This window comes from Lepidochelys olivacea, assembly GCF_965140295.1.
Source record: "Lepidochelys olivacea isolate rLepOli2 genome assembly, chromosome: 2".
Classification (NCBI taxonomy): Eukaryota; Metazoa; Chordata; order Testudines; family Cheloniidae; genus Lepidochelys; species Lepidochelys olivacea.
Genome location: NC_140412.1, coordinates 27,946,068 through 27,959,525, shown reverse-complemented (window position 1 = coordinate 27,959,525; position 13,458 = coordinate 27,946,068). Strand labels below are relative to the sequence as shown.

Genomic DNA, 13,458 nt, shown 5'->3' with positions numbered 1-13,458 from the left:
CTAATAGCAAAGACAAACAAACGATTGCTTCCTATTGCATCTGGTACATGTTTTATACAAAAGCTTGGGAACTATTACCTGCCAATTTAGCCCTAAAAGTTTGAATCCTTTAGACTGATTTTAATAAAGTGTCCTTGAAAATAAACCACCATTCCAAACCTAGAGAAATGAGTAGTTGAAAGTAAACATGATATGCATGCACTCATTGTAACAAAGGAAAGCTTCCTACCCGTAACAGGGACTGGGATTCGTCCTTTGATTTGTTATCGCCTGACCCAGGATATTGATGAGTGAGTGGTCCAGATTTCTCTCCGCCTCCTGCTGGCACCCCCTGCAGGAATCCCTTGGTCTCAACAGCCAAGCCATAAATAGGCCGTGCAAGGTGGGCAGCTTCTACGTTTGGACTATCCCTTAAAGGCTTTGGCTGTTCTTGGCCAACAGACACTGAGGGCAGGAGGCCTAAGCTTGTTTGTGTATATGATGGGCTTCCCCTCAAAATGTCTGTTCCTCTCCAGGTCACACTGCGAAGATCATCATTGGAGCTGTCAGTCCAACCTTTCTCCTTGAGCACTTCCTTATCTTCTAGCTTTTCCCTCTTCACTATGCTGTCAGAAATGGGCTCCCCCATTTTGGGGTCTGGATTGATCAGACTGTAGACCTTTAGGTCAATTTTGGGCTCTTCCTTGATAGCAGACATGCCATGACTGTCTTCCCCATTGGCTGTACTGATGTCCATCTCCTGACAATGCACAGTGTTGAAGTGCTCTAGTAGTGACTGAGTGTCAACAGCTGTAAAGCTGCACTGACGACATTTGTAGCAGTTATGTACTCTCCTGAAAGAAAATGAAGATTATTTTAATATCAGAGTCCACTCACCGTCCCCTTTCTTGTACCTGCATTTTTCTCAAAAAATATATGAGGAGGTAAGAAACGGAATACTTCCAAATCCAGAACCTGAAGTGAAATTATCTGGCACATGTAACTCTAAATAAAGAATGTGGGTTTATTTTTGTTGTATGTGGGATAACACAAAACTAAATCCAGCTGCTAAACACCAGAACAACTGGTTATCAATGATCTTCTAACCATTCATTCAGACTCAGTCCTGTCTTTCTGAACTCTACATAATTTCATTGCAGATTTTGTATGATTTTTCCTTTTGATTTGAATCAATACACTTTTCACCTCCTATTTATTCCATTGTGACATTTTCCCACACAAAATGAAACACAAGGGGACATACTTCTTTCTGACACCTAATTAAAAGCCACTTTGTATAATGTAGTCCTGTACTAAAAAGTTCCTGTTTAATAGCTTAAAAAAATTCCTTTGCCTGTCATCAATTTTACACCCATTTAGTCAATGCAGAGGACTTTGGAGGAGAGCTCTAGTTAACTTACAGCTAAAGATACTTCAAAGGATAAGAGTTCTTGAAACAAGAAACAATTCTTATTTGTTCTCTATAGAAATTCTAAAAACTGTTTTGAAATGAGACTGCTCTTAAGGCCACACAAAACAGCTGATTGTGTCCTTATATATTGAATTCTATTGTCAAATGTAGAGGCACTTTTGTAAAGTTTGAGAGGCTTTCAAGTAGGGAAGCAGAGAACATATGTGAATTCCATTAAAGTCTGCTAAAAGGTGTGGAATATGTTGGAATAATAATGTGCATCCCTGTTTTCATTATAAGTCTATGCAAAGTACTATATTAGTAAATCATGTAAACCATACATTACTACATTGGAACAACATGTTACCAGTTTACTGTATATCCCATAGTAACGGAATACTCTCTATGAGCTAACTACGAAACATTTATTAGGTATTAATTATTATTATTTAAACTACAATAGTGGCCAGAGTCCCCAGCGAGTATTGGTGTCCCATTGAGCTAAGCTCTATATCAATGAAGAGTAAAAGACAGTCCCTGCTCTTCATCAAAATGTATATCAATCTGTAATTCCTTCTCCTTACAGATACACTTAAACATACACACCCTATGCACTTAGAGTCACTCTAGTGACTCTAGCCAAGGTAGAAAAAATGAGCCCTTGACTGCCCACACTGGACAAAGCTTATATAGGAAATCTGTTACTGCCATGACAACGTCAATTGTTGAAAATTAATTCTTTCAAGGCTAAATCCTGGTCCCAATGAAGTTAATGGCAAAACTCCCATTAACTTGAATAAGAGCAGCATTTGGCTCTTAGTTCATCTGTATAGCAGGAATAGTACACAAAATGTCCCTTTTTAGGTCTGATAGTGTAGGAGAAATAAATTGCTAAGCTTAAAAATGAATCTTTCTTTGACAAAATAAACCATATGCTATTTAAAGTATCTGATTTTCATGAAATCTTGCATGCATGCAGCTATGAGTATGTATTCAAGTATCAAGAGCTGTAGTGCTTGTGTAATATCATTTTCTCTGTTTCATTTTCAGTATTATTATATTCAGTTTAGATAACTAGACGGGCTTCCTCAGCCTCCAAAAAATTCAGTAAATTATTCTGTATATAGCCTAGTGACAATGGCGTCTTGTTGTGGGCCAGAAAACAGTGGGTTAAAATCCTGGTCTGGCTGTATTGTCTCATTCTAAACTAGCTTTTTATTGAAATCAGCCCATCTCTGTGTGATACTAACTTAATTCTTTTCTGAACCAAGCTTAATTCTGTTTCTGAACCCAAAAGAGAGTGCTATCTGATCAAAACCATTTAACAGATACAAAAAAAGCCAATTTGGGGGGGGGGGGGAGACTAGTCATATAAAGGTGGAATATCTTCAGAGAAGGCCAAGTTCAACACGGGTTAGTTATCTAAAAAGCCAAGTTAAATAAGATACCATTTGGGATTAATGGTCCAACCCCAATTTACTCCTGCCTGAAAGTTTATCAATCCTTTGGGAGGCAATTTAGCACTAAGTGTCTTTTGTTTAACTTGGCCATTTGAATGGCTAACCCCCTTTTCTAACTTGGCTCCTTTCTACAGATATCACACCTTCAGGCAGCTGATCTTTTTCTGTCTAACTTGGCTTTATTAGGTGCATGCTAAATATTTTTGATCCAGATTGTATATACCACCATTATGATACGAATGAAACAAATAAATGTACAGTATAGCAGCAGCCAGACAGGGATTTTAACTATATATTATAACTAAGGCACAGGCCTGTTTAAATGCACTTTTATTACTCTGAAAGCTTGTACATTTTTAATTCTTTAGAAAGGGTGGGTTTTTTCCACCCACAGAAAATTACATGAGGATTTCTTAATTTGCCTGTGTATCTTTTTATACATATACCACCCAGTGGGAGTGGGAAAAATTAGGGCCTTTTTGGAGAATAAAAAGATAGAATAAAAGGTAGAATAAAAAGATAGGCTCTTTTAGAACATACCCTTTTCTAATCTACATAAAAAACCACTTCTGATCCCAACTGGATAGCTCAATACCTCAGACTTGTACAATAGTAGTAGATATACTGGACAAACCAGGATTTGGCCACAGATCTTAAACTAAATTTTCTATACCCACCAACCGAAAATTGAGCAACTGTTGAAAGCTGCATACATGTGAATAATTTAATCATTACGGATCGGAGTACAAATTTGGCCCAACAGAAAAAAGCTACATGAGCACATATGATTTTTCTTCCTAGCTTGGCACCAGTCCAGGAAACAACTTGAAGGGCTGACTTGTTTGTTCATTTTTAAATCAGAACTGAAATCTACTATTTGTTCATAATGGGACAAATTCCATAGTAGTTTGTGAAGTGAGCCCCAAAAAGCTAATCAAGAAAGTTTAAAAGAAAAGCAGTTTGCATAGCACGCTATATAATAAATTGATTTAGTGTTTCAAAAGTGATCATTACCAACTGGATGGTGGTTGTACCATCTCAGGCTGTGATCTTATGAGATAAGATACAGCACATAGTGTCAGGGTTGATCAGTATTAGGATGAGAGACTTCCAAAGAAAAGTGAGGAATAGAAGAAAATGGTGTTGGTGAAAAAGCAAGTACCACTCTTCCTTCTATGGTCAAAACAGAAAAATGGTTTTTCCCCCCACCTTTTGGCAACTGAACTCTGAAGGTTATTAAGTTGCCAAAAATCAAAATAATTTTGGTTTCAGATATTTGATCTTTCAACAAAAAACATGCAAAAATTACCAAAAAAAAAATTTGGTGGGAAAAAATATAACTTCCTTACCTACTCTAATTTCTACAGTAAACAACTTTTCATCCAAAGATCCCAAAATCCTCATATCTGAGTACATATTATCCATGCAGAAATTGTTTAATCCATTACAGTAAAACACACCTTTGGAGTACACTGCATAACTGAAGCTCTCAATGAAATGTAAAGAATATCTCCTGATTCTTCAGGGGTACAATGGGGTGTGAGTAATAGTTAAATTAGTACCAAGTGTAGCGAGAGAAGGTCGGTGAGGTAATATCTTTTATTTGACCAACTTCTGTTAATTAAAGAGACAGGTTTTCAAACTACACAGCTCTTTCACCAACAGAAGTTGGTCCAATAAAAGATTACCTCACCCATCTTTTCCCCTCTAATATCCTGGGACCAACACGGCACGAACACAGCAAACAATAGAAAATGTAGGACAATTAGCCATTTGGAGATCTATTTAAGTAAGCACATTTTAGGCAGGTTTAAACACAACTACACTGACGTACAATGTGATTCATTAACTTTGAATTCAACTGAACAGCCTACAAATTACATGTGAAGGAAAAACTGAGTGGTGTTAAATTTAAGTATATATTTCTGTAGAGAGACAACATGAAAAGCTAATTATTCTTTCAAATTCTAATGTTGTCAGTAATGAAGGGCTGCCAAGGTCTGCACTGCAGATGGATAATACTGGAGGACAATGACACAAAAATAATATTTAAGCAAACAGACAAAAATGATATTCCAGATGTACAGCCAGAAAGATGCAGAAAAAAAAACAGGATGCACAGTGTATACCTGTGATTCTTGAAAGTCATTGAAGATGCACACAAAAGGGAGTTCATGGACTCAACCATTCAGGCAGGTTGCAAGCAGATCCACGGCATTCAGTATTTGCCAATGGTAAAATTAAATATGGGAATTGAAAAACCCCATTTCTGCCCATACAATGCATAATTATATATTTATAGTTGGGATACATTCAGCTTCTTAGTATATAAATTGCCAGCAGCGAGTTTTGCTGTATTTTTCCCTCACAGTGGTGGAACTGAGAGTAACTATCACATTATTTTATTATATAATAATAATTATATTTCCGTATGAGGAGAGATTAATAAGACTGGGACTTTTCAGCTCGGAAAAGAGATGGCTAAGGGGAGATATGATTGAGGTCTATAAAATCATGACTGATGTGGAGAAAGTAGATAAGGAAGTGTTATTTACTCCTTCTCATAACACAAGAACTAGGGGTCACCAAATGAAATTAATAGGCAGCAGGTTAAAACAAATAAAAGGAAGTATTTCTTTACACAATGTACAGTCAACCTGTGGAACTCCCTGCCAGAGGATGTTGTGAAGGCCAAGACCATAACAGGGTTCAAAAAAGAACTAGATCAATTCACAGAGGATAGGTCCATCAATGACTAATAGCTAGGATGGGCAGGAATGGGAGATGGGGTGGATCACTTGATGATTACCAGTTCTGTTCATTCCATCTGGGGCACCTGGCACTGGCCCCTGTCGGAAGACAGGATACTGGGCTAGATGGACCTTTGGTCTGACCCAGTAGGGCCATTCTTATGTTCTTATATATCTGTATCTCTCTCTCTCTCTCTTTATATATATGTATGGAATACATGGCTGTGTGGCATAAATACTTTCTAGGTCTAAAGTCTTGCTCATGTATGAGGAAGTCACAAAGAACATCAGCCCATTGATTAAAATCTTTACATCACACCACCATGTGCTCTATGGGGATGTCTAGACCACAATTAAAAACCCACAGCTGGCCTGTGCCAGCTAGCTTGCCTTACAGGGCTTGGGCTCCGGGGCTGTTTCATTGAGCCGTAGACATGTGGGCTTGGGCTGGACCCTGGGCTCTGTGCCCTACAAGGGGGGAGGGTGTCTAATTGCAGGCTAGCTATACCTTATGTGTGCCACCTAATTCACAGATACAAATATGTTTCAGAAGTTGATCTTTTTTTCTTGGAATTATTCTTGTATCTTTTCACCTGTACATCCAGGACCAACTATATAGGATTCAGAGTTGTAGCCGTGTTAGTCGGTATCAGCAAAAACAACGAGGAGTCCTTGTGGCACCTTAGAGACTATCATCTGATGAAGTGGGTTTTAGCCCATGAAAGCTTATGCTCAAATAAGTGTGTTAGTCTCTAAGGTGCCACAAGGACTCCTCATTGAAGGTAGACATGGAAGTTGTATACCACTATATAGTAAAAAACTCCTCCCTTTCCAAATGGAATAGCCCCATGCTTCTATCCTATGGGATCAAAAGATAATGTGTATTTAAATAAAATTACTATCTATGGAAAAGTCATTTTAGTTTTTTTTAATAGATTCTAAATAGTTGTTATACTCTTTTCCCCAGAATTAAACTACAGATGTGTGATTTTATAGGAGAAGGGACATGAAAAATGAGAACAATACACATTTTTAAAGTGAGACGTGTCAGAAATTGGGAGATGTTGAGGGAAGGGAGTTGTGATTCTAGTTATATGACATCTACAAAGTACATGAGGGTGTGGTGTGCTAAAGGTTTAGAGAATTCTTCACAAGCTTTTCAAATAAAGGAGCCTAATTTTAGGTACCCAAGTCCATATTTAGACCTTTAAAATCTCCTGATTTTCAAAAATACAGAGTACATATCAGTTCCCACTGACATTGGTAGGAGCTGCTGGGTGTTGAGCATTTTTTTAAAATTAGGCCACTGATTTAGGCGCCTAATTTAAGGCACTCAGTTTTGAAAATTTTGTCCTCTCTCCCTCCCTTTTTCTCAGGAATAGGCATTTTAATTGAACGTACTTCTTAAAAAATTAAATTACCAGCTGCAGCAAAACAATTTTTTTCCAGTAGAGAAGCCATGTCAGCCCATGAAATACCTAAAAATAAAATCTTTAACAGCTTAAAAAAAAAAATCATGCCATGCCCCAGCAGCAAAGTGCTGCCCATGGAGTTATACAACATGGCCCAAAGCTGACTGGATAATAATATCTAGTACTTAGATACTACTCTTCATCTTCAAAGCAGTTTACAAACATTAACCAGTTAATCCCCACAACATCCCTGTGGCCCACTTAAATCAAAAATCGGGCACTGCATGCTGGGACCTGTAGTCTCTGGAGGCTACAGCCCCAAATTAAAGACGAGCAATCTGCTCCATTTTTTTATGGGCACCCAACATATTGCCAATGTGGCCCTCTGTGGGCAATGTTTAGATGCCCCTGTTTTAAGCTCTATTAAAGCACTATACTATAGTCTGCCTTCGTTACTTTCTCAATGTTTTGGAATCTAGTAAATGCATCACAGGCTCTCATATATTTAAGAGAGGTCTGAGACTGGATCTTCTTTTGTCATCACTATATATGGCTTCTATGCAAAAATCCTTTAATGGTGATGGAAGTCCGGATTTTCTGTGGTTGTCACTGACTCTTTGGTCATAAATGTTTAATGTATTTAAGATTCTTTACTTAATCTTTAACCCAGTTTTTCCAAAATGTATAACAAACTGTTCTTTTAAAATCAGAGAGCCAAATTCTCAGATGATATAAACTGGCATAGCTTCACTGAAGTCAATTTCCAACAGCTGAGGATCTACCGCAAAAGGTTTTTCAGGGAATTGACAGCCATAAGGACATGAATTGGAAGACTGGCTCTTTCTATCTTCATATAGCGATGCTAACACTTAAAAATAAATAAAGTGACACTTTAGACCAACAACATAAAAATAATCATCTGGAAAAGTATCTTGTGGGATGGCATCAACAGATGAAAGCGTGCCTGCTCCCAATTTGAAAGGAATTAGGGCTGTCAAGCGATTAAAAAAAAGTAATCGCAATTAAAAAATTAATTGCATGATTAATCACACGGTTAAAGAATAATAGAGTACAATTTATTTAAATATTTTTGGATGTTTTCTACATTTTCAAATATATTGATTTCAATTGCAACACAGAATACGAAGTGTACAGTGCTCAGTTTATATTTATTTTTTATTACAAATATTTGCACTGTAAAAAACAAAATAGTATTTTTCAATTCACCCACTACAAGTATTGTAGTGCAATCTCTTTATCATGAAAGTTGAACTTACAAATGTAGAATTATGTATAATAAAAACCTGCATTCAAAAATAAAACAATGTAAAACTTTAGAGCCCACAAGTCCTTCTTCAGCCAATCGCTCAGCCTACAAGTCCACTCAGTCCTACTTCTTGTTCAGCCAATCACTCAGACAAACATTTGTTTACATTTTCAGGAGATAATGCTGCCCGCTTCTTGTTTTCAATGTCACCTGAAAGTGAGAACAAGCGTTCACATGGCACTTTTGCAGCCAGCATTGCAAGATATTATGTGCCAGATGCGCTAAAGATTCATATGTCCCTTCATGCTTCAACCACCATTCCAGGAGACATGCAGCCATGCTGATGACGGGTTCTGCTCGATAACAATCCAAAGCAGTGCGGACCAATGCATGTTCAGTTTCATCTTCTGAATCAGATGCCACCAGCAGAAGATTGATTTTCTTTTTTTGGTGGTTTGGGTTCTGTAGTTTCTGCATTAGAGTGTTGCTCTTTTAAGACTTCTGAAAGCATGCTCCACACCTCATCCCTCTCAGATTTTGGAAGACACTTCAGATTCTTAAATTTTGGGTCAAGTGCTGTAGCTATCTTTAGAAATTTCACATTGGTATCTTCTTTACATTTTGTCAAATTTGCAGTGAAAGTATTCTTAAAACGAGCATGTGCTGGGTCATCATCCGAGACTGCTATAACATGAAATATATGGCAGAATGCGAGTAAAATAGAGCAGGAGACATAAAATTCTCCCCCAAGGAGTTCAGTCATTAATTTAATTAACGCATTATTTTTTAACGAGAGTCATCAGCATGGAAGCATATCCTCTGGAATGATGGCCAAGGCATGAACAGGCATATGAATCTTTAGCACATCTGACATACAAATATCTTGCAATGCCAGCTACAACAGTGCCATGCAAACGCCTGTTCTCACTTTCAGGTGACATTGTAATTAAGAAGTGGGCAGCATTATCTCCAGTAAATGTAAAAAAAAATTGTATCTCTTAGCAATTGGCTGAACAAAAAGTAGGACTGAGTGGATTTGTAGGCTCTAAAGTTTTATATTGTTTTGTTTGAGCGCAGATATGTAACAAAAACCCCCACATTTGTAAGCTGCACTTTCATGATAAAGAGATTGCACTACAGTACTTGTTTGAGGTGAATTGAAAAATACTATTTCTTTTGTTTATCATTTTTACAGTGCAAGTATTTGTAATTAAAAATAATATAAAGTGAGCACTATATACTTTGTATTTTGTGTTGTAACTGAAATAGATATATTTGAAAATGAAGAAAAACATCCAAAAATGTTTAATAAATTTCAATTGGTATTCTATTAACAAAGTGGTTAATCACGATTAATTATTTTGAGTTAATTGTGTGAGTTAACTGTGATTGATCAACAGCCCTAAAAGGAATACTAAACAACAGCAGAATGTCCTTAATCACTGAATTGTTGGAATTGTGATGGAAAATATTACAATAAGGTAGTTAATAAGAGTACTGTACTATAAAGCATGAAAGAAATAGAACTATAGTCAGTCTTGGGAAGAAAAACATTTGGATTCCCTTCATAAATGAAGATATCAGCTTTCTGGCAGAAGGTAGCTAGAAGTATTTCAGATGGAAAACAGCACAGCAAATCTCAAATATGCAGGAACCACAGCATTCACACAAGTCCAAATTTTGCTCTTAGGTGCACTGGTTTAAATCTAGAATAACTCCATTGACTCACCTGGAGTTTGACCAAAGTAAATGTGAGTTGGATTTGGCACTGTGTGAACAGATACAGAGATACACCTATATGTATTCCCATTTTGATCTAATTTCGAGTTTCTTCAGTATACTAGGATCCCTGACATTTCATAGAAGTGTTCAGGGTTTGTTTGTTTTGTGTGTTACTATATGTAATTTTAAAATTCACTGTACCTGTAGTGTCGAGAAATCTCTTCTTCCACCTGGGTAATAAAGTCACATTTGGTACATGAGTGTTCTTTGTTCTCTTTGAGAGTCAGTGGCCCATCCATCCCTTGAAGGGTATTTGCTTCTTGTTTGACATCAGATGTCTGGGCTTCATGTGCGTTCTCATAATGAAGCAGGAGAATATCTACATCAGGAGTGGAGAATGAGCATTGATCGCACTGGTGTTTGACTCTAGAGCTTCCTGTCACCCCAGGAGACAAGTGCAAGAGCAAGAGAGCACAGTGGGAACAATTACTTTTTCTGCAAGCAAACGGATAAGTAATATCTCCAAGGTGCTTTTCTGGGCTGCAGAGGCCCCGAGGACAGAACTGACAGTGTTTAATGGTACATTTGTGAATGTTGTGTAGCTGCTGATAATGGCGGAGAAGTGGGCCCACCACTATTACTTCTGGGCCATGGCTCTTTGAGTACCTAAAGTCACAGAACTGACAGTTGTAGCTTGTCACAACGTTATCCTCTGCTCCTTTGCTAGAGAAGTCTTTCTTTTTTGCCACACTAGAGCCCTTTTCTGTCTTTGTTACTAGTTCCCCATCTGCATTTTTGGCTAGGTCATTCTGATTAATGACAGATCCCCTAGAAAGTTTATCATTTAGATCTGGATGAAGGCTTCCTGATTGATTTCCCCCATGCTGTTTGCTGTAATGTTCTAATAGTTTGAGAGAGCTGAATGATTCACAGCTGAAACTGCAAAATTTACACCAGTAGTAACTGGTGGCATCTGTATCATTTTGTCGAGAAGAATCTATGGGTTTGATAGGCACCGAGTATCCAACTGGTGTGTTGTCTCCTGCTTTTACGGTGATTTTGTCCTGCCACTTCCCCAAGTCTCCAGAATCACATGATCGAAGAGTAGGACTGGATTTATTGGAGTTTTTCTCTGAAGGTTTCCCAGATTCAGAGGAGGGAAGGACGGCTTTCATTTTGTTTGGGTGAGTCTGTAAGAAGTGTTGCTCTAGTTCATTTGATGAGTTGCCCATGTAGGTGAAGTTGCAGAATTTGCAGCGGAAGTACTTGGTGTTGCCTTGGCAATCTGGAGTTTTCCGTCCAATGCCGATAAAGGTTCCACCTAAAGTAACCTATGAAAAAAGAATGAGATAATTTTAGCTATACTGAAGAATTATTCAAAAACCAAATGGGAAAAAAAGGAATCATACAAAAATTTAAGGATAAATTTTAATAAGATCTACATCACCAATGTCTCATTTGTAACAACTATGTCATAAAATAGTAATAAAACCCTTCACTTCTGCAGCACTTTACATCTGAAGATCTCAACGTGCTTTACAAAGTTGAATAAATATTGTGCCCATTTTTCAGTTGTGGAAATGGAGGCACGCATACGTGAAAGAGACTTGCCCAGTTTCATAGAGCTGGACCTGGATATCTCTTGGCTAATTCCTATGTATCTTCTGTACTTATATGGCCACCATTATTGTTGCATTTGTGCACATCACAATCTTTAACTCACAACATCCATTTTAGGTAGGGAAGTACTATTATTTCCATTCTACAGATGGAGAATTGAGATGCAAAGAGGCTAAGTGATTCACGCAACAACACACAGGATGTCTGTGGCAGAGTAGGGACATGAACCCAGCTCTCTAAAGTACCAGGTTATTACCACTGTACCATCCATCCTTCACTGCTCTAAAGTAAAAGTGGCAAAGAGTCCTGTGGCACCTTATAGACTAAAAGACATATTGGAGCATAAGCTTTCGTGGGTGAATACCCACTTTGTCAGCTCTAAAGTACTACCCCATCTTCCTCTTTAAAATCAAGCTAATATAGATATCCCTCAATAGGAGACTTTTGTGAGTGTTTTAGCTGAGTGTGGAATACAGGATCAGGCCCCAAGTCTTGATCTGCCAATATGACAAAGAATTTGGAGTGGAAGTCAGTATTACAGCACAAGGAGTACCACAGTTTTATGAATCTGAACGCACAAAAATGAAATTTGAAAACCGAATTCAGTTGACTGTGCCTGATTACATCCACTCCTTCATATAAAGAGCATTCTTACAACAACATCCAGTATCCACTGAGACTCCTTTTTAGAAATATGGGGGTTGCTCTCTGAACTGAAAGGCAATTTTCTCAAAGATTACTCAGTGCAGACATTCTCCAAGGAAATCTTCTGTTCTTTTCCTATTAAGAGCTCTAACTCAGTAAAATAAGGATGGAAAAATTACTGTAGAAAAATGGCATGTGGCAAAGAAAGAAACTTACTACACCCAAAATCATGACATCACTAATTTAAAAAAAAAAAGGTAGGTCTACTTAACTGTTCTCATGATCTATGAGCACATGGATTGCAGGAAGGAAGGAAGCAAGGCTTCCAGGCTTATGTTATTAAAATCTCTGTTCTCATAGCAGGCAGTCCTGCCCTTCCCATGAGTGCACCACACCTGCCTTGTGACATCATAGAGAGATTTGCTGCTCCTGTACAACTGGTTTGATGGCCAAAAAAGGAACCGAGGAGGAAAGGGGAAAAAGTCTCTCATGACAAAAATCTCACCACAGCTTTACTTCTTTTCCTGAATTATAACAATTACACAATATTCAGCAACCAATTACCTTTTACACCCACCCACCCTTCACCCAGTTCACCCTTGGTATACCATTCCAAATAAGCAGAGATGTCGTGGAAGCTTCCATGCGGCAGTGGCATGCCTTGGATTTTTCTGTGTGAGAAGGGCTTTAACAAGGGCGTAGAACGTTTCGACACACTCCGTGCAGGCTCAGATTTTCATTCCCCCAACTGTTAAGTGAATTACTGCTTTTCTCTGGGATTCAGTTATAATGCATTAGGCAAATGGTGTAATTATATTTTTCTTCCCCTCTTCAACAGCTGTGCCACAGAGCAAGCATGTGATCACTGCTCATTCAGAATCACACCATACGGAAAGACTCAGACATACAAAGAGCACGACATGTAAACATTTTAAAATGCATATAATATAAATGCCTTTTAGCCATTTAGCTTGGAGTATAAGATGCTATGCCTTGTATGCCATCAGCACAAAATACATATAGTGAGTCAATAAGTTGCTAAATCATGGTATAAAGATGCTTTTCAGCCTCTGATTCTTGTTTTAAAGAAACATGATTTCAATGAGCTGGTTAAAACTTTTTTCTGATAAGCTGAAATGAAATCTGTGTGTGTCTGGCAAAGTTATTTAAATAGATAACCACGAGATCGAAA

At 37.8% G+C, this 13,458-nt stretch overlaps 1 protein-coding gene across 3 annotated transcripts in view; it reads right to left on the bottom strand.

The window, feature by feature from the left end:
- Positions 1-13,458, bottom strand: part of TRPS1 (transcriptional repressor GATA binding 1) — a 264,038-nt gene that overhangs the window by 188,622 nt on the left and 61,958 nt on the right. For all 3 annotated transcript variants that reach the window (XM_084621568.1, XM_084621570.1, XM_084621569.1), the window contains 2 exons: positions 10,203-11,332; positions 230-833 (listed from right to left, as the gene is read on the bottom strand). In XM_084621568.1, coding sequence (XP_084477694.1) covers positions 230-833; positions 10,203-11,332 — 1,734 coding nt within the window. The remainder of the gene's footprint in view (positions 1-229; positions 834-10,202; positions 11,333-13,458) is intronic.